This window comes from Aegilops tauschii, chromosome 7, assembly GCF_002575655.3.
Source record: "Aegilops tauschii subsp. strangulata cultivar AL8/78 chromosome 7, Aet v6.0, whole genome shotgun sequence".
NCBI lineage: Eukaryota > Viridiplantae > Streptophyta > Magnoliopsida > Poales > Poaceae > Aegilops > Aegilops tauschii.
Genome location: NC_053041.3, coordinates 408,991,796 through 409,011,439, shown reverse-complemented (window position 1 = coordinate 409,011,439; position 19,644 = coordinate 408,991,796). Strand labels below are relative to the sequence as shown.

At 45.2% G+C, this 19,644-nt stretch overlaps 1 protein-coding gene across 1 annotated transcript; it reads left to right on the top strand.

Moving 5' to 3' along the window:
- The first annotated feature begins 268 nt into the window (after positions 1 to 268).
- On the top strand, positions 269 to 1,805 carry LOC109733839 (peroxidase 47). Its single transcript, XM_020293051.4, has 2 exons — positions 269 to 604; positions 694 to 1,805. Exons 1-2 carry the CDS (start codon positions 386 to 388, stop codon positions 1,441 to 1,443), a joined length of 969 nt encoding a protein of 322 aa, XP_020148640.1. The 5' UTR covers positions 269 to 385; the 3' UTR covers positions 1,444 to 1,805.
- The last annotated feature ends 17,839 nt before the right edge of the window (positions 1,806 to 19,644 follow it).

The following is a 19,644-nucleotide window of genomic DNA, read 5'->3' as shown; positions in this document are numbered from 1 at the left end:
AGTTTTTTCAGGTTGGTTTATACGTGGCTTGTACTAGGATCCTTATGATATAAATGAGACACGTATTACCATGAAAAAAAAGTTAGAGAGGTTTTTGACTTAGGCAGACCATCGCACTATTCTTAGTAGTGCCCTGTTTTTGGGTTCATCCATGTAGTGCACTATGTTCCATTACATACGTTATTAAACAATAGTGCTACTCTAGGTCACACACAACCCAATCAATCATGCACGTACATGCATGCTACGGCTATAAATACCGGCTCACGCTGCACTCCCACAGCATGTGTGCTCAGCGCTCACTCCTCTTCTTCTTCTTGTACCTGTGATCGATCACTCGAGAATAGTCCTTAGGAAGTTAGTGTCGATCACTGGACCAATTAAGATGGGTGCTGTCAAGAACCTTGTGAAGCTCTTGATCCTCGTCGAGGTGGCCGTGGCCCTGGCGGGGCCCGGCGTCGCCGCGCTCAGCATGGACTACTACGGCATGAACTGCCCGTTCGCCGAGTACATCGTCCGGAACATCGTGGGTGAGGCCGTCATGGGCGACCCCACCCTCGCCGCCGGCCTCCTTCGGCTCCACTTCCATGACTGCTTCGTCCAGGTACGTATGGCTCGATCTCATGGTGCATGCTTCATCTATGCTCGCTGTCCATTTAATTTGATGATGGTTCATCAACCCATGTCGTACAGGGATGCGACGCGTCCGTGCTCCTGGACTCGACGCCGGGCAGCAAGGCGGAGAAGGACGCGCTGGCGAACAAGAGCCTGCGCGGGTTCGAGGTGATCGACAAGATCAAGGACACCCTCGAGGCTCAGTGCCCCGGCGTCGTCACCTGCGCCGACATCCTGGCGCTGGCCGCCAGGGACGCCGTGCTCATGGTCGGCGGCCCCTACTACGACGTGCCCCAGGGCCGGCGCGACGGGAGACGCTCCGTCGACACCGACACGCTGACCGCGCTCCCGTCGCCGTTCCTCAACGCCTCGGCGCTCATCACCCTCTTCGGCACCCACGGCTTCAACGTCCAGGACATGGTGGCGCTCTCCGGCGGGCACACCCTGGGCGTGGCGCACTGCCCGTCGTTCACGCCCCGCCTCAAGTTCGAGGCGTCCACGCTGGACGCCGGGTTCGCGTCGTCGCTGGCGGCCACGTGCAGCAAGGGCGGGGACTCGGCGTCGGCGACGTTCGACCGGACGAGCACGGCCTTCGACGGCGTCTACTTCAAGGAGCTGCAGCAGCGGAGGGGCCTGCTGAGCTCGGACCAGACGCTGTACGAGTCGCCGGAGACGCAGCGGCTGGTGAACATGTTCGCCATGAACCAGGGCTACTTCTTCTACGCGTTCACGCAGGGGATGGGCAAGATGGGGCAGATCGACCTCAAGGAGGGTGACCGCGGCGAGGTCAGGAAATCCTGCAGGGTCGTCAACAAGCCCAGCTGGTAAACTAAGCATGCATGCAGATGCGTCGACGTCATAAAAAATCAAATTAGCTCGACGGAAATGCCACAATAACCACAGGAACACAGTAATAAGGTACAGTGACTAGTGTATTGTCGTGTGTGTGTGTGTGTAACAGTAACTTGTGAAGGTGTTGCGTTCTGAGATTTGCCAATAAATGTGCATGGCAGTATGCACTAATAACATGTCCAGCATGTAATAAGGTGGAATTAAGCGAATATATACTGTAATACAGGACATTTAATGTAGTAGTTCATGTAATAGGAGTCGTGTAATACAATACATATCACACAATATATGTACTCACATATGCAACCATGAGTTAGGGTCAACTTTTTTTGTTCCCTTATGAAAAATGAGCAGACTTTTATCTCTTTTTTTTAGAAAATCTCGTCGCACTTCGCAACGATGTTTGGAGGGATTGCTACAAAATGATGTGGATCACCAAGCCACACATGCCTACCAAAATCAAGATACAAAGAAAATTTAGCTAAACTATCGGCTTCAAAAAATTTAAGCCTATTCTCATTGATAAACCGGCATTCTTCGGAACCATTCTTTCTGACATTCAACTCCTTAGTCGCAGTTGCATAAACTCCTCCCGAGTTGGCTTCAATGTATAACTGAATTGTTATTCAGAAGAAATTAGAACGTGGGTCGCCATTAGATTAGAAGCTAAAGCTTGAGGTTCGCGACATGACATAGCCTCGAGAACTGCAACATCGGTGACTCCTTTGAGACTGATAAAAATGACCCCAGATAGTTTCCATCGTGATCACGGCATACCGCAACCGCCGCTCCTCGTCCATCGTGCCTAGTAGATGCACCATCTGATGTACTCCCTCCGTTTTATATTACTTGTCGCTGATTTAGTAGTACTAAATCAGCGACAAGTAATATGGAACGGAGGGAGTAACTCTGAGGTGGGGGAGACCATGTCAAACGCCTAGATTTAGGTTTAGTAGCAGTGGGTCTCGTTCCCTTCTTTGGAATTTGAGCGATCACTTTTATCTTAGCTAATTTGTGTTGCCTCAAGGTTCGATGCATCACTTTTTTTTTGAGGTGAATGCATCACTCCTTAAGAGACCTCCTCCCCTTTCGGTGCTCGCGCGCGGCTACATGGGCCGTGGCGCAATAGCGCCCAGGCGCTCACTCGCTCTCGTGCCGGTGAACATGTGTCCTGACAATTGACAGCTGGCTGTTGACCTTTAAAAATCCATGAGTTTTTTTTTCAAAAAAATGGATTTTAAATAAGTTCACAAATTTGAAAAAATATTCTTAATGAAGTTAAAATATGTTTTAAGATTTGAAAAAAAACGTATTTTGAATATGTTTACGAATTTGTAAAAGGTTGACGAATTTGAAAAAAATAACAAATTCGAAAAAATCATAAATTTGAAAACGATCATGGATTTAAAAATTGATCATCAATTTGAAAACGGTTCGTGGTTATAAAATGTTCACAAAAATTGAAGAAAACCCGCGATTTTTTTAAAATTCTCCAAAATGAAAAAAAATCAAATATTTAAAATGAATAAAAGGGAAGGAAAAACAAAAAATCCCAAACAAAAACTTACCAGGAAAACAAGAGGAAAACCGTCCCAAAAAACCAGTGGAAACTTGAACTTTTAGAAGGTTCCAAAACCGGTCGAAAATAACCTACATTGCGGCCCAAATATGAGCTATATATGGGAGATGCGAGAGCTTTGTACTTACCCGATTGCCAAAAACTATACCTCCCTTCATGCGCGACGATCTACCGTCTCGCCTGAAGCTTACCCCATGTGCTACTGGGTCGGCCTTCTACGTGCGCTCCTTCACTCGCGTTTTCGCTTCCTTTGCTCATTGCATTAGGTTCGTTAGTTTATTTTTCTTTCGGTTTTCTTTGTTTCTTCACTGGGTTTTTTATTCAGGGGTTCGTTAGTTATTTTCTTTTCTTTTTTCACCTCTTTCTTCATTTTATTCTGTTTTATTGGTTTTTATTTTCTTACCTTTTTCTTTATTTTATTTGGGTTGTTTTGTTTCTTTCTCCATTTTGTATGTTTTTTATTTAGTATTTACTATTCTATTTTCTGTATTTTTTTGTCTTTTTGTTTCTTTCATAGGTTTCACCATTTTTCTTTGGTTTTATTTTGTCTTTCTTGGTTCTCTTTGTTTCCTCATGGGTTTTCGTTAGGATTTCCATATTTCTAAGTTTCCGAGGTGTTTCTTTGTTTTTTTCTATTTCTTAGGTTTTCACTACTTTCCCTTGTTTTTTTCCTTTTTCTTCAACACCTGATTACATTTTTCATACAAATTTGTTCATTTTACGTATACACCAGGAACATTTTCTTATTCATGTTTAACATGTTTTTAATACACGATTAGTATTTTCTTAAAAAATATATGTTTGATGACTACTTTTTTCATACGCATTGTACATTTTCGGTATATATCAGCAACATTTTTTAAATATATTATTAACATTTTCTATACACGATCAGTATTTTTAAAATGTTTTTGATTTCAAATTTTTTAATACGCATTTTACAATATTTCTATACATTAGAATATTTTCATACACATTTAACATTTATTATTTAGATGATTATTGTTTTTAGTATTTTTGTGTTTGATGACTACTTTTTTTATAGACATGGTACATTTTGGGGATACATCAAAAAATTCTTTTTGTACACGGTTAACATTTTCAAATATATGATTAATATGTTTTATATGTGATCAACATTTTTTAAAATCTATGTTTTATGTTCAATTTTTTAATACATGTTCTAAAAAACTAATACATTAGGAACTTTTTCATACACGTTTAACATTTATAAATATACAATTAATATTTTTAAATGCTTGATTAAAAAATTTCTAACTACATGATTAACTTTTTCATACACATTGTATTGTTTCTATACATTTTTTGTGTACATGAGAAAGGTTTTTTACACACATTTAACATTTTACTAATGCTAGATTAACATTTTTTAATGTTTTATGTAGAGTGTTTTTGTGTGTGTATTTTATGTAGGTGTTTTTCAAATGTTTTATGTAGAATACTTGGAGCATAAACAAATAAAAAATAAAAATAATAAAGCTTAAGGCAAAAACAAAAAAGAATCAAGGTTGTTGCCTCCCACGAGCTGGCCGGCCCAGAGATCAAATCTGTCCCAAGAATTGAATGAGCATTTTTTGCATTCATTTGAGAGATTTGCCAAGATCGAGCTGCAGCCACAACAATCAGAGTACGAACCGAAATTGAAACAACGCAACTGTACTGGTAAGATTATTCGCTTTGCATCGAATTAAATCACATGCTCCACCGCTTGTGCTGTCAACTCCTTTGAGTTTCATTCTTGCGAATGTATCCCCAGGTGGGGGGTACTTAATGCGTTAGCAATAGCACTGCACAGGGCGAAGCTGCCATGCCCGATTGCTATTTAGCGCTTTGAGAGCGAGTTCTAGTTATATATGTACATAGCCCACACCCTTGTGTCAGTTTCAGGCCGGCACATAATGCTAGTTTTTGGAAGCTTCCGAAAGTTTCCAGGTTTTTTTGTTTATCTGGAACGGGGTATGTTCAGTTTCTTTTGTTTTACGTGTTTTCCGTTTCCTTTTTTCTTTTCTCATTTCTATGAACTTTTTCCCATATTAATGAACTTTTTTCAATTTCGTTTTCAAATTCATGGATTTTTTTTCCAAATTTGTGAACTATGTTCAAATTCATGACATTTTTTCAAAGTCGTGAAGTTTTTTTTTCAAATTCTTGAACCTTTTCTTTCCGATTCAAGATTTTTTTTTTCAAATTCTTGATTTTTTTGTTTTTTCATGAAATGTTTTTCAAATTTGCAACCTTTTTCAAATTGTGAAATTTTTGCAGTTTGTGAAAAAAATCATTAAAAAATCAAATTCACAAGATTTTTCAAATTTTGAACATTTTTGTGTTCGTGAATGGTCAACGCATCAAACTGTTAGTTGTCAAGAGTCAACCTTTCATCAAGCGACCATGCCAGCAAAGAAATCGAGTGAGCGAAACTGCTTGCGATCAAGCAAGCGTTGCGCTTTAAGGGATCGGCTCAATATTCTACTTTTTTTTTGAGACAAGGAGCTCTCGATTTGTTTTGAGACAATGTTGTAGCAATTCCTATAAACATTGAGCAATAAAGTCTACAACATTATCCCCTACAAAAAAGTAATTTGTTTTTCAGAAGTCAATGGTCAACAGGTCCAAAAAACAAATGCTCAATTGGCGACAATGGAAAAACAAATTATTGTTTCTGTCTTATCTCTTCATTCTCTTTTTGCAACTTTTCCAAGATAGCATGAAGATGACATAGCATACACGCAAGAACCATATGAGCATAATAGCCATCATTCGAATCCCATTTTCTTTCCCGGGAATCAGAACACCCAAAGTCCACAACGTCTGTGGATGATGATCGATCATCCGCACATTTATGGTTGCCGATGAGATGGACTTGAACCTAAGATTGACGTGCTCGTCCACTTTGCATCCACCCACTGAAGATGGGAGAACCTAATTCTGTAAACACTGTTTCGCGCGGAGATTCCCTGCAAAGAAAAATAAATTCATATTCATTCCTTGGAAAAGATTCTCAATGCAGCGAACGTGTGGAAAATCATCGGCCGCCATTTATAATTCCTTGCTGTTTTCTTTTTTTTACAGAATCCGTGCTGGGTTAGTTAGTCAGGCACGTCTTGTAAGATCGAGTATCCCTTTTTGAGTTTAGATACATAAATAGTTGTGCTCCAGTGGCAGGTCGAGATCGATTATGGCGATATCGTTTGGTGGTAACCACCGAGCTAACTTCAAACTCACAACATCGGATTAAAGCGGCACCTTTTCTTTTCTTGCAAAAGAAAAACAAATTAGAACACGTCGAGGTCCAGTCCAGATCTCGATGTACACTAGAAAAGTACAACAGCTAGTTTTTGTCGCGCCCTACCCTACTGGTGCACCAGGAAGTGTTAAACCTACGTGCTCCGTCGGTTTTTGCGTCCCAATTCCGCCTTGGACGCAGTGCATTCTTTTCAATGGAGGAAATTTGGAAGCTACCGAGCAAGTGGGGCATCTGCAACCCAAGACGCGGACTGAGAAGGGCTTTGTGGGAGTTTAGATGGTCGTCACGTAGGACTCCGACACCTTCAGCCCATTCAAATCTCCTCCAGACACCTTCAGCCCATTCAAATCTCCTCCCGATTCATTTTTCTTTCACTCCGTCCTGTCCTTCTTCTATTTTGTATCTGCATCCTCCTTGTTTGACATCGTCGATGTACCTCTCCTGCAGCCATCCAGACATCCTCAGATGTCCGCAGCCCTCACCCACGTGTTTCCCCGCCTTGGATTATGCCGCCGTCTACCTAGGATCTGTCTGTAGTCATGTACCCCCCCCCCCCCCCCCCCAACTGCCGATGTCGTCCATGGCGGACGCCAAGCCCAACAGGTGTTCGGTCAAATGCCATAGAGTTTTTTTAACTTCTCATTGTTTTCTAGAGTAAAGCACGACGGTGGAGTACTGGAGGATGAGTGATGTGGGATGCATGGAAGGTTGTATTTGCGGACTTTGTAGGCATGAGGCGAGAGGACTCGTTGTTTTTTGAAAAACATGTGTGCTTCATTTCTTGAGCAAAAGAACTTCACGCCCTACGACTTACATGTGATCCATGATCACAATGTGAAGTCGCTAGCCCATCGGTGGTACGCCATCATGAAGCTTTGCGGTACGGTTGCACGAATACACACGATGTGGCCATTGAGCTCGTCAAACATGAAGATAGTAAGTTGTGCTTCTTGTTGCTCAGATGTTGGTCAATTCGTTGATTCACTCAATGTTTCAACTTGCTTATCATCATGTTGTGTAGCTCATACACGCTGCCATGTTGTACTACATGACCGGGGGCAAGCCATTTACGCTCATACATCCTCTATAAGACTAAGCTCCCTGGTTTTAAAGAGCCCACGTCTTCAATTAGAATTGGATCACCCGATTTTGACCGGATCAACAATTTCTGAAAGCTCTCTTATTCAATTTTTTATACTATACAGTATGCTTCCAAATTTTAAAGCCTCACAATTAATTGAGGTCAATTTAAAATTGGGTCATCCGATTTTGATCGGGTCAACAGTTTTCCAAGCTCTCCTATTCAAATTTTTTTAATTCACTATGTTCCCTTGTTTTGAAGCTCTTTCATTCAATTGAGGTATTCAGTTTTGAATTTAGTTTATGATTTGACCGGGCCAACGATTTTTCAAATCAATCAGCAGCAACCGGCCTATAAAAAGAAGTGTCAACATGTGATATTATAGCACAAATATAGTACATGCAACCACTGACACAAATTCCCCCCCCCACATAAATATAGGTTGGTTAGCGGATAGCACAGAATCACACCACGAAAGTCTCACCAAATCACCGCACTATAAATAGAAATAAAACACACTCTATCATCTCCCCCACCCGCCAAACTAAATATTTCATCCGTTCCAAAATATAATGGGTATTAGCTTTTTCAAAAGTCAAATTTCTTTAAGTTTAAACAAGTTCACAGCAAAAATATCGACATCCACAATATTAAACAAAATAAATATGGAAATTCATCGCATGATGAATCTAAAAATGCCGATTTGATATTATGGATTTTGATGTATTTATCTATAAATTTGATCAAATTTAAAAGGTTTGACTTTTCAAAAGAGTAATGCACCTTATATTTTAAAACAAAGTGATCAATTTTTTTAGAAATCCAACAACACCAATGGCAGCAAAGCGCGCCCAACCCTTCTAGTTGTTGGATGAAACTCAAGGGAAACAGTGCATGGGAGGGCTGGCGCCGATTCAAACCAGAGTATCGTTGATTTGAAATGATGACTTTGAACAGCTTGTTGAAGAGCCATATATCTTGGATGTAAAATTTGTATTTGCATGTTATTTATGGTCGAGTTATGCTATATTCTCTAATTATTTTGAATGTTGTGGACTTAAAAAAACAGGAACAAATACTTTAGGGATAGGGTTGGATGATCGGCTCCCTCATTAGGGCGCCTCCAACGCCAAATCTCAAACCGCCCGCAACTGTCCGGACCACTCGGTTCGAACGTGTTTTTCCATCCAACTTGGTCCCGCATCGGTCCGTTCGGCGGTTTGGACTGACTTTTCCCCCTAAACCGGAGACAAACTTTGGGGTTTTATGGGCGTCTGGACCGCTGCCAAGTCCACGTCTGACTAAACTAGTGAAGGAAATATGCCATAGAGGCAATAATAAAGTTGTTATTTATATTTCCTTATATCATGATAAATGTTTATTATTCATGCTAGAATTGTATTAACCGGAAACTTAGTACATGTGTGAATACATAGACAAACAGAGTGTCCCTAGTATGCTTCTACCTGACTAGCTTGTTAATCAAAGATGGTTAAGTTTCCTAACCATAGACATGTGTTGTCATTTGTTGAATGGGATCACATCATTAGAGAATGATGTGATGGACAAGACACATCCGTTAGCTTAGCATAATGATCGTTTAATTTTATTGCTATTGCTTTCTTCATGACTTTACATATTCCTCTGACTATGAGATTATGCAACTCCCGAATACTAGAGGAACACTTTGTGTGCTATCAGACGTCACAACGTAACCGGGTGATTATAAAGATGCTCTACAGGTGTCTCCGATGGTGTTTGTTGAGTTGGCATAGATCGAGATTAGGATTTGTCACTCCGTGTATCGGAGAGGTATCTCTGGGCCCTCTCGGTAATGCACATCACTATAAGCCTTGCAAGCAATGTGACTAATGAGTTAGTTGCGGGATGATGCATTACGGAACGAGTAAAGAGACTTGCCAGTAATGAGATTGAACTAGGTATGATGATACCGACGATCGAATCTCGGGTAAGTAGCATACCGATGACAAAGGGAATAATGTATGTTGTTATGCGGTTTGACCGATAAAGATCTTCGTAGAATATGTAGGAACCAATATGAGCATCCAGGTTCCGCTTTTGGTTATTGACCGAAGATGTGTCTCGGTCATGTCTACATAGTTCTCGAACCCGTAGGGTCCGCATGCTTAACGTTCGATGACGATTTGTATTATGAGTTATGTGATTTGATGACCGAAGTTTGTTCAGAGTCCTGGATGAGATCACGGACATGACGAGGAGTCTCGAAATGGTCGACATTCGGACACCGGAATGGTTTCGGTAAGTTTCGGATAATTTTCGGAGTACCGGGGGTTATCGGACCCCCCTCCCCCCCGGGAAGTTAATGGGCCAACATGGGCCTTAGTGGAGAAGAGAGAGGGCCGGCCAGGAGGTGGCGCGCGCCCCCCTTTCCAATCCGAATTGGACAAGGAGTGGGGGCGGCGCCCCCCTTTCCCTCTCCTACTCCTCCTCTCTTCCCCCCTTTGCTACTCCGGAAAAGGAAAAAGGAGAGGGAATCCTACTAGGACTAGGGAGTCCTAGTAGGACTCCCCACACTTGGCGCGCACCCTCTTGGGACGGCCTCCTCCTCCCCCTCCTTTATATACGTGGGAGGGGGGCACCCCAAAGGCACACCAAGTCTTCTCTTAGTCGTGTGCGATGCCCCCTCCACAGTTACACACCTCGGTCAGATCGTCGTAGTGCTTAGGCGAAGCCCTGCGCCGGTAATTTCATCATCATCGTCGCCACGCCGTCGTGCTGACGGAACTCTCCCTCGTCCTCAACTAGATCAAGAGCTCGAGGGACATCATCGTGCTGAACGTGTGCTGAACACGGAGGTGCCGTACGTTCGGTACTTGGATCGGTTGCATCGTGAAGACGTTCGACTACATCAACCACGTTACTAAACGCTTCCTCTTTCGGTCTACGAGGGTACGTGGACACACTCTCCCGTCTAGTTGCTATGCATCTCCTAGATAGATCTTGCGTGATCGTAGGTAAATTTTTTGAAATACTGCATTCCCCAACAGTGGCATCCGAGCCAGGTCTATGCGTAGATGTTATATGCACGAGTAGAACACAAAGAATTGTGGGCGATAATAGTCATATTTCTTACCACCAACATCTTACATTGATTCAGCGGTATTGTTGGATGAAGCGGCCCGGACTGACATTACATGACCGCGTTCATGAGACTGGTTCTACCGACGTGCTTCGCACACAGGTGGCTGGCGGGTGTCTGTTTCTCCAACTTTAGTTGAATCGAGTTTGACCACGGCCGGTCCTTGTTGAAGGTCAAAACAATACACTTGACAAAAAATCGTTGTGGTTTGGTTGCGTAGGTAAGAACGGTTCTTGCTAGAAGCCCGTAGCAGCCACGTAAAACTTGCAACAACAAAGTAGAGGACGTCTAACTTGTTTTTGCAGGGCATGTTGTGATATGATATGGTCAAGACGTGATGAGATATAAATTGTTGTATGAGATGATCATGTTTTGTAAAAGTTATCGGCAACTGGCAGGAGCCTTATGGTTGTCGCTTTATTGTATGTAATGCAATCGCCATGTAATTGCTTTAGTTTATCACTAAGCGGTAGCGATAGTCGTGGAAGCCATAGTTGGCGAGACGACAATGATGCTACGATGGAGATCAAGGTGTCAAGCCGGTGACGATGGAGATCATGACAGTGCTTTGGAGATGGAGATCAAAGGCACAAGATGATGATGGCCATATCATGTCACATATTTTGATTGCATGTGATGTTTATCCTTTATGCATCTTATTTTGCTTAGTACGGCGGTAGCATTATAAGATGATCCCTCACTAAATTTCAAGGTACAAGTGTTCTCCCTGAGTATGCACCATTGCTACAGTTCGTCGTGCCGAGACACCACGTGATGATCGGGTGTGATAAGCTCTATGTTCACATACAATGGGTGCAAGCCAGTTTTGCACGTGCAGAATACTCGAGTTAAACTTGACGAGCCTATCATATGAAGATATGGCCTTGGAACACTGAGACCGAAAGGTCGAACGTGAATTATATAGTAGATATGATCAACATAGTGATGTTCACCATTGAAAACTACTCCATCTCACGTGATGATCGGACATGGTTTAGTTGATATGGATCACGTGATCATTTAGATGACTAGAGGGATGTCTATCTAAGTGGGAGTTCTTAAGTAATATGATTAATTGAACTTTAATTTATCATGAACTTGGTACCTGATAGTTTTTTCATGTCTATGTTGTTGTTGATCAATGGCCCGTAGTACCGTTCCTTTGAATTTTAATGAGTTCCTAGAGAAAGCTAAGTTGAAAGATGATGGTAGCAACTACACGGACTGGGTCCATAACTTGAGGATTATCCTCATTGTTGCACAGAAGTTACGTCCTGGAAGCACCGCTAGGTGCAAGACCCGCTGCAGGAGCAATCCCGGATGTTATGAACGTCTGGCAGAGCAAAGCTGATGACTACTCGATAGTTCAGTGTGCCATGCTTTACGGCTTAGAATCGGGACTTCAACGACATTTTGAACGTCATGGAGCATATGAGATGTTCCAGGAGTTGAAGTTAATATTTCAAGCAAATGCCCGAATTGAGAGATATGAAGTCTCCAATAAGTTCTATAGCTGCAAAATGGAGGAGAATAGTTCTGTCAGTGAACATATACTCAGAATGTCTGGGTACCACAACCACTTGACTCAACTGGGAGTTAATTTTCCTGATGATAGTGTCATTGACAGAGTTCTTCAATCACTGCCACCAAGCTACAAAAGCTTCGTGATGAACTATAATATGCAAGGGATGGATAGAAATCAAGAAGGAGCTCTTCGCAATGCTAAAGGCTGCGGAGGTAGAAATCAAGAAGGAGCATCAAGTGTTGATAGTTAACAAGACCACTAGTTTCAAGAAAAAGGGCAAAGGGAAGAAGGGGAACTTCAAGAAGAACGGCAAGCAAGTTGCTGCTCAAGTGAAGAAGCCCAAGTCTGGACCTAAGCCTGAGACTGAGTGCTTCTACTGCAAAGGGACTGGTCACTGGAAGCGGAAGTGCCCCAAGTATTTTGCGGATAAGAAGGATGGCAAAGTGAAAGGTATATTTGATATACATGTTATTGATGTGTACCTTACTAATGCTCGTAGTAGCGCCTGGGTATTTGATACTGGTTCTGTTGCTCATATTTGCAACTCGAAATAGGGGCTATGGATTAAACGAAGATTGGCTAAGGACGAGGTGACGATGCGCATGGGAAATGGTTCCAAAGTCGATGTGATTGCGGTCGGCACGCTACCTCTACATATACCGTCGGGATTAGTTTTAGACCTGAATAATTGTTATTTGGTGCCAGCTCTCGTGGAATTGTCACGGCAGATGTCCTAGCGAAATGACTTAGTCGTGGAGCCATCGCAACTAGGAAGCAAGAAGGGGTTAATGGGGACAAAGGACACGGGGTTTATACTGGTTCGGCCCCTTACGGTGAAGGTAAAACCTACGATCCAGTTTTGAGTGGGATTGCTTATGTCTCGATAACCAGGGAGCGAATCCGCTTGACCTAGCTCTCGATTTGATGTTACTTGCCCTGAACCGCTGTCGGGTCGTCCCTTTATATATACAGAGGTCGACGCCCAGCGGCTCATAGAGTCTCGGCCGGCTCATAAACAGTGTCCGGCTCAGTTTCTCTCTATTCCTGCCTTATAATACAAGTTACACACATATGGCGGTTTATCTCTACGGGCCTTAAGTCGCCCTTTGGGCCTTGGGCCCTTAACTAACCCGCCATCTCCAGGAGTCGTCTTGGGCTTCATGAGTCGTCTTAAGTATAACCCGGCACCTTCTGACGGGTCATACTAATAGTTATATCCCCAACATTAGGCCCCATATTGATTTGAACTAGTTCATGTCGATCTTCAACATTTAGAAAAAATCTTCTGCTCTCTATTGCACACCAATTTGTAACCCGCCATGACGTCATCTTCTGGATTTACAATAACCCGCCATGACGTCATTAATTCATATTTTATCCAATATATCTCAACGGATCCTTATCTTTAATAACCATCCCGAGAATCGAGGCATCCTGACAAGCTGGATACCCATATTTTTCGGCCTCCTCGTTTTTCGCGCCCACTTATCAGTCTTTCCCTTATAAATAGGCACGACTGGTCTTTCTTCATTCTCCCCCTTTCCATCGTCTTCTTCCTCTCGCGACCCTACTGCTGCTCGAGTTCCGCCGCCGGCGCAGCGCACTTCGTCTTCCTCGACCCCGACCACTGCATCAACCTGAGCTTGTCCAGAGAACGGCGGCGACCCTCCGCAGTAGATCTACGTCCGTAAGTCTTTGCTTTTCCGTACCTTGGATCCACATTAGGGTTTGCGAGTTCTTCTGTGTTCTTCGCTGTTCATCACAGATTCTTCATAGTTTCTCCACCGCATCCTCTTTTGATCTAAAAGAAGTATGAAACTCATGCGGTAGCTGTTTCGCATCCATTTCAGATGCTAGTAGATCCCCTTTTCTTGTACAAAGACCTCTTTAGAACTGATGAACTCCTCTGTACTGGTTTTTTAGGTCTAGAATATTTTCCTTTTCTGAGCATCCGTTGATCCAAAATAATGATTGCAATCTGTGAAAACTGTTTTTGTGACACTTAGTCAACGTCTGTGTTTTGATAGATCCACCTAGCCATGGCAGCTCATACCACCGGCTTTTAATTACAATGCTCAATAGATAACCTCAACCACACATGGTTGCTCAAATAACTTTAACTGCTCATGGTGATGAGGACATAGACCTGGGGTAGGGTGATAGGCCTGACCTATACGTCTTATCCAAGGTCACTGTCTTAGAAGCAAAGAAGCTCAAGAGATAACAGGGAGGGCCCAACAAAGGTGTCGAGTGCAATCCACTCGACCTACCAGTCACTCGGAGACCCCTCCTTCCTTAGGTCACTCGATCATTCGACCTGTTTGAAGACCAGGAGCCATGCAGAACAGCAACGGGCAAGCGTCCACTCTGTAGTCTTTAAGGCCATTAAGGCATTTAAGGCTGGCGTTACCAGTAACGCCACCTCTTTATGTACATTGAACTCTTGGTAACGGAGGATGGCCGGGGTCCTGGCGCACTCTATATAAGCCACCCTCCTCCTCTGGCACAAGGGTTCGCACCACCTGTAACACACACACGTATAATCCAGTCGACCGCCTCCGGGCACCGAGACGTAGGGCTATTACTTCCTCCGCGAAGGGCCTGAACTCGTAAAACTCGTGTGTACAACTTCACCATAGCTAGGATCTTGCCTCTTCATACCTACCCCCCATTCTACTGTCAGTCTTAGATCCACGACAGTTGGCGCCCACCTTGGGGCAGGTGTCTTAGCGACTTGTTGGTGAAGTTGCGACTTTTTCCGATTCCCATCATCATGGTTTCCGGCGGAGGAATGGCTGAGGGCCGCGAGATCTGTCTCGGCGCGCTCGTTTTCGTCGCCGAGGACTCCGCCTGGCTTCAAGAGGCTCCACTCGACGTCGAGGCGCTCCCTGTCCGTGGGGCGACGCACTTTCGCGCGTGCGTCTGTGGCGTCCTTCTTCGGCAGCCGTCGACTCAGTATCGGTCGGCTCCTGTGGCATCCTCGCTCCCCGCTTTTCTCCGGCGCAAGCGTTCCGGTCGGCCGCGGCTCCAGCGGTGGGTGAGGCACGCGGTGGCCCGCCAGTCGGCCACCCCACAAGTCGCGGCAATCGAGCCCGACGAAACTCTCTACGGCCTGTTCGACCTGTCGACTTGCTCCGTCGAGACCGCATCCGAGTGCGACAGCAATGACCCCGCGGCAGAAGTCTTGATGGTCAATGAACCATGCAGTCCTCCTGGCTTCCCCCACGACGACGGTGGTGATGGCGGTGGCGATCCGTCGTGCGCTCACGAGGAGTACCACCCCGAGCCTCTTTCTTTGCAGTAGAGGGGAGAGCTCCGCCGCCACAATATGGATGCACTTCACACTCCTATTGTTGGAGAAACCCCCGAGGCCCGGGCCTTGGAGGAGGTGCGCCTGGCCAACTTGGCTGAGGCACTCGACCGGAGAACCTCCAGCATGCACTCGACGAGCATGCTCGGCAGCGGATTCCTAAGTCCAGTCGACGACAGCTTTTTCTGCCTCCAACTCAGGTATACCGAACTCCGATTCAGAATCTCACAGCTGCAGCCCGAATAGCAGAGTATATTCAGCCTTCCCAGTCGGAAGCTGGCAGAGGTTTGATGCAGATCCGGGCTTTACTCCGGGCAGCAGGAGAGCAGAACACAGCAGTATCTCAGTCGCGGAATAGGATTCATAGCAGATCTGTGATGGCAGACATAGTTCAGTCGGCTCACAGCCCAAGATCACCCCTGCGGCGTGAGGGACGTGGATACCGACAAGATCAATACAGAAACCGCGAGTAGTATGATCATCGACTCGACCACGACGACCGTCGTCGAGTGCCCATGCCTCCTCCGAGGAGTGGGTCATACGTGCCTCGACGGCATGATGACAGGCGCCCCACAGCGGCGAGCAAAGAGTACCAGTCGACCCAAGGGAGCCGGGCTTTGATGCGAGATCGATTCTCGTTCAAGGTCTGGTTGACAGGAACAGAGCACACAGAGAAGGCCATGACAGAGATTATCCGACTGGCAGCAGAGTGCACGTTTCAGGTCCAGAGTGTTTCAACAGAGCCATCAGGGCTGCAGTGATTCCTCCCAACTTCAGGTTGGTGACTGGAGTCAGCAAGTTCACTGGTGAGTCCAAGCCTGACACTTGGCTTGAGGACTACCGAGTGGCTGTACAGATCGGTGGCGGCAATGATGAAGTGGCCATGAAGCACCTTCCTCTGATGTTGGAAGGCTCGGCCAGCGCATGGTTGAATCAGTTAGCACCTGGCAGCATATATAGTTGGGAGGAACTTGCCCGAGTGTTTGTTAGAACCTTTGAAGGTACATGCAAACGACCAGCAGGGTTAACAGAATTGCAGTCCTGCGTGCAAAAATCGAATGATACCTTGAGAGATTATATCCAGAGATGGATCACATTGCACCATACAGTGGAGAATGTGTCAGATCACCAAGCAGTTTGTGCCTTCAAGGAGGGTGTTAAGTATCGAGAGTTGAATCTGAAATTCGGTCGGACAGGGGATATGTCCCTGAGTCGGATGATGGAGATTGCCACCAAGTACGCGAATGGTGAAGAGGAAGACCGACTCCGGAGTGGCAAACACAAAACAGTCGCCCAAGAAAGCGGAGGAGGGAATTCCAGTCGGAAATAGAAGCGCAAGGCCGATCCAGTTGCTCCTGGTGAGGCTTTAGTTGTGGCTCAAGGAAAGTTCAAGGGGAAGCCCAAAGGGCCCTGGAACCCCAAGAAAGTGAAAGATCAAGCCGGAAATGATGTGTTGGATTTACCATGCCACATTCATACCAAAAAAGATGAAGAGGGTAATCTCATTTACCCTAAACACACCACTCGACAGTGTCGACTCCTGATCCAGCAGTTCCGAGAGAAACATCCCAATGAGAAGGAAAAGGAGTCAGACAAGGGTGAGGATAAGGAAGAAGATGATGATGGTTTTCCCAACGTCAATTGCACTCTGATGATTTTTGCTGATGTTGAGAGCAAAAGTCGATTGAAAGTTATCAACAGAGAAGTGAACATGGTTGCTCCGGCAACACCAAGTTATTTGAAGTAGTCCCAGACTGCCATCACATTCGACCAGTCTGACCATCCAGCACATATAGCCACCCCTGGGAGGCAAGCGCTGGTAGTCGACCCAGTTGTTGAAGGCACTCGACTGACTAAAGTGCCGATGGATGGTGGTAGTGGCCTGAATATCCTGTATGCTGAAACCTTGAAGAGAATGGGCATTCCGATGTCCAAGCTTAGTGAAAGCAATATGAGTTTCCATGGCATTATACCTGGCAAGAAGGCTGAATCACTCGGCCAGATCGCCCTTGATGTGGTTTTCGGTGATTCCAAGAATTACCGCAAAGAAAAGTTGACATTTGAAGTAGTGGATTTCCAGAGTGTTTATCATGCTATTCTGGGTAGGCCTGCCTATGCACGTTTCATGGCTTGACCATGTTACGTGTACCTCAAATTGAAAAGCCTGGTCCCAGAGGAGTGATCACTATCACTGGCAATTGGCAGAAGGCAGAAGAGTGCTTCAAGAAGGGCTCAAAAATCGCCGATGCATAAATGGCAGCGGTCGAAATGCAAGAACACCGGAAGAACGCAGATCCGAGTGATTTGGTGCGCTCCAAGAAGCCTGCCACTGATTCTGCATTTCAGTCGTCCGGTGAAACCAAGCCGATTCATATTCACCCGACTGATCCTAGTGCTGCTCCTACTCATATCTCAACTTCACTTAACAGCAAATAGGAAGAAGCGCTCATCCAGTTCCTCCGTGAGAACTGGGACATCTTTGCATGGAAACCTTCTGACATGCCGGGTGTACCCAGGGGACTGGCTGAGCATCGTTTGCGAGTCGACCCGAAAGTAAAACCAATCAAGGAACATCTTCAACGGTCCGCCGTACAGAAGAGAAAAGCAATTGGTGAGGAAGTGGCTCGGCTCCTGGCAGCTGAGTTCATCCGAGAGATTTACCACTCCGAGTGGCTCGCCAATGTTATCATGGTCCCCAAGAAGGACGACTCACTTCGCATGTGCATTGACTTCAAGCATATCAACCGGGCCTGCCCGAAAGATCATTTTCCTCTCCCCCGCATTGACCAAATTGTCGACTCGACTGCGGGGTGTGAGCGATTGTCTTTTCTGGACGCCTATTCCAAGTATCACCAGATCCGACTGTATGGACCCGATGAGATAAAAACGGCTTTCATCACTCCATTCGGATGCTTCTGTTATGTCACCATGACATTCGGCCTGAAGAACGCCGAAGCCACATTCATGAGGATGATTCAGAAGTGTCTGCTCACTCAAATCAGTCGGAATGTGGAAGCATACATGGATGACATTGTGGTCAAGTCACGTAAGGGTTCCGACCTGCTGGCTGACCTTGCTGAAACCTTTGCCAACCTCAGAAGGTATGATATCAAGCTTAATCCATCAAAGTTCACATTTGGAGTTCCTGGCGGAAAGTTACTTGGCTTCCTCGTTTCCGAACGAGGGATCGACGCAAACCCAGAGAAAGTTGGTGCCATACTCCGGTTGAAACGCCCTGTGCGTGTGCATGATGTCCAGAAGCTTACTGGTTGTTTGGCCACCTTGAGTCGATTCATCTCTCGTCTCGATGAAAAGGCCTTGCCTCTTTACCGACTGATGAAGAAATCTGACAAGTTCGAGTGGACTGATGAAGCTGACGCAGCGTTTGCAGAGCTCAAAGCCCTGCTTTCCACCCAGCCGGTGCTTGCTACCCCAATCAGCAAAGAGCCTTTACTGCTTTATATTGCAGCCACTGGACAAGTTGTCAGTACAGTGCTCACGGTCGAGCGGGAAGAAGAAGGAAAAGCCTATAAAGTTCAGCGCCCAGTATACTATGTTTCTGAAGTTCTGACTCCATCCAAGCAAAGATATCCACATTATCAGAAGCTTGTTTATGGGATTTACATGACCACGAAGAAGGTTGCACACTATTTCTCTGATCACACCATCACAGTCGTCAGCGACGCACCATTGTCAGAAATCCTGAATAATAGAGATGCAACTGGTCGAGTGGCTAAATGGGCGATTGAACTCCTTCCATTGGATATCAAGTTCGAGGCAAAGAAAGCTATCAAGTCCCAAGCAATTGCATATTTCCTTGCCGAGTGGATTGAGCAACAACTGCCAACTCAGATTCACTCAGAGCATTGGACCATGTTCTTTGATGGCTCCAAGATGCCGAATGGTTCCGGTGCTGGGGTGGTATTGGTATCCCCCCGAGGAGACAAGCTCAGTTATGTCCTCCAGATTCATTTTGACTCCTCCAACAATGAAGCTGAATATGAAGCACTTCTGTACGGGTTGCGTATGACCATTTCACTCGGCGTCCGTCGCCTCATGGTCTATGGCGACTCGAATTTAGTGGTTAATCAAGTGATGAAGGAGTGGGATGTCAGAAGCCCAGCTATGACTGGCTATTGTAATGAAGTGAGAAAGTTAGAGAAGAAGTTTGAGGGGTTAGAGCTCCATCACATACCCCGACTGAAAAATCAAGCAGCCGATGATTTGGCAAAGATAGGTTCCAAGAGAGAGGCCATTCCCAGCAATGTGTTTTTGGAACATATTCATACACCTTCA

Bases quoted from the DNA above. Each gene is read 5' to 3' on its own strand.
- LOC109733839 (XM_020293051.4), top strand. From the start codon at position 386: ATGGGTGCTGTCAAGAACCTTGTGAAGCTCTTGATCCTCGTCGAGGTG. The intron at 605-693 runs GTACGTATGGCT...CATGTCGTACAG, and splicing joins TCCATGACTGCTTCGTCCAG to GGATGCGACGCGTCCGTGCT.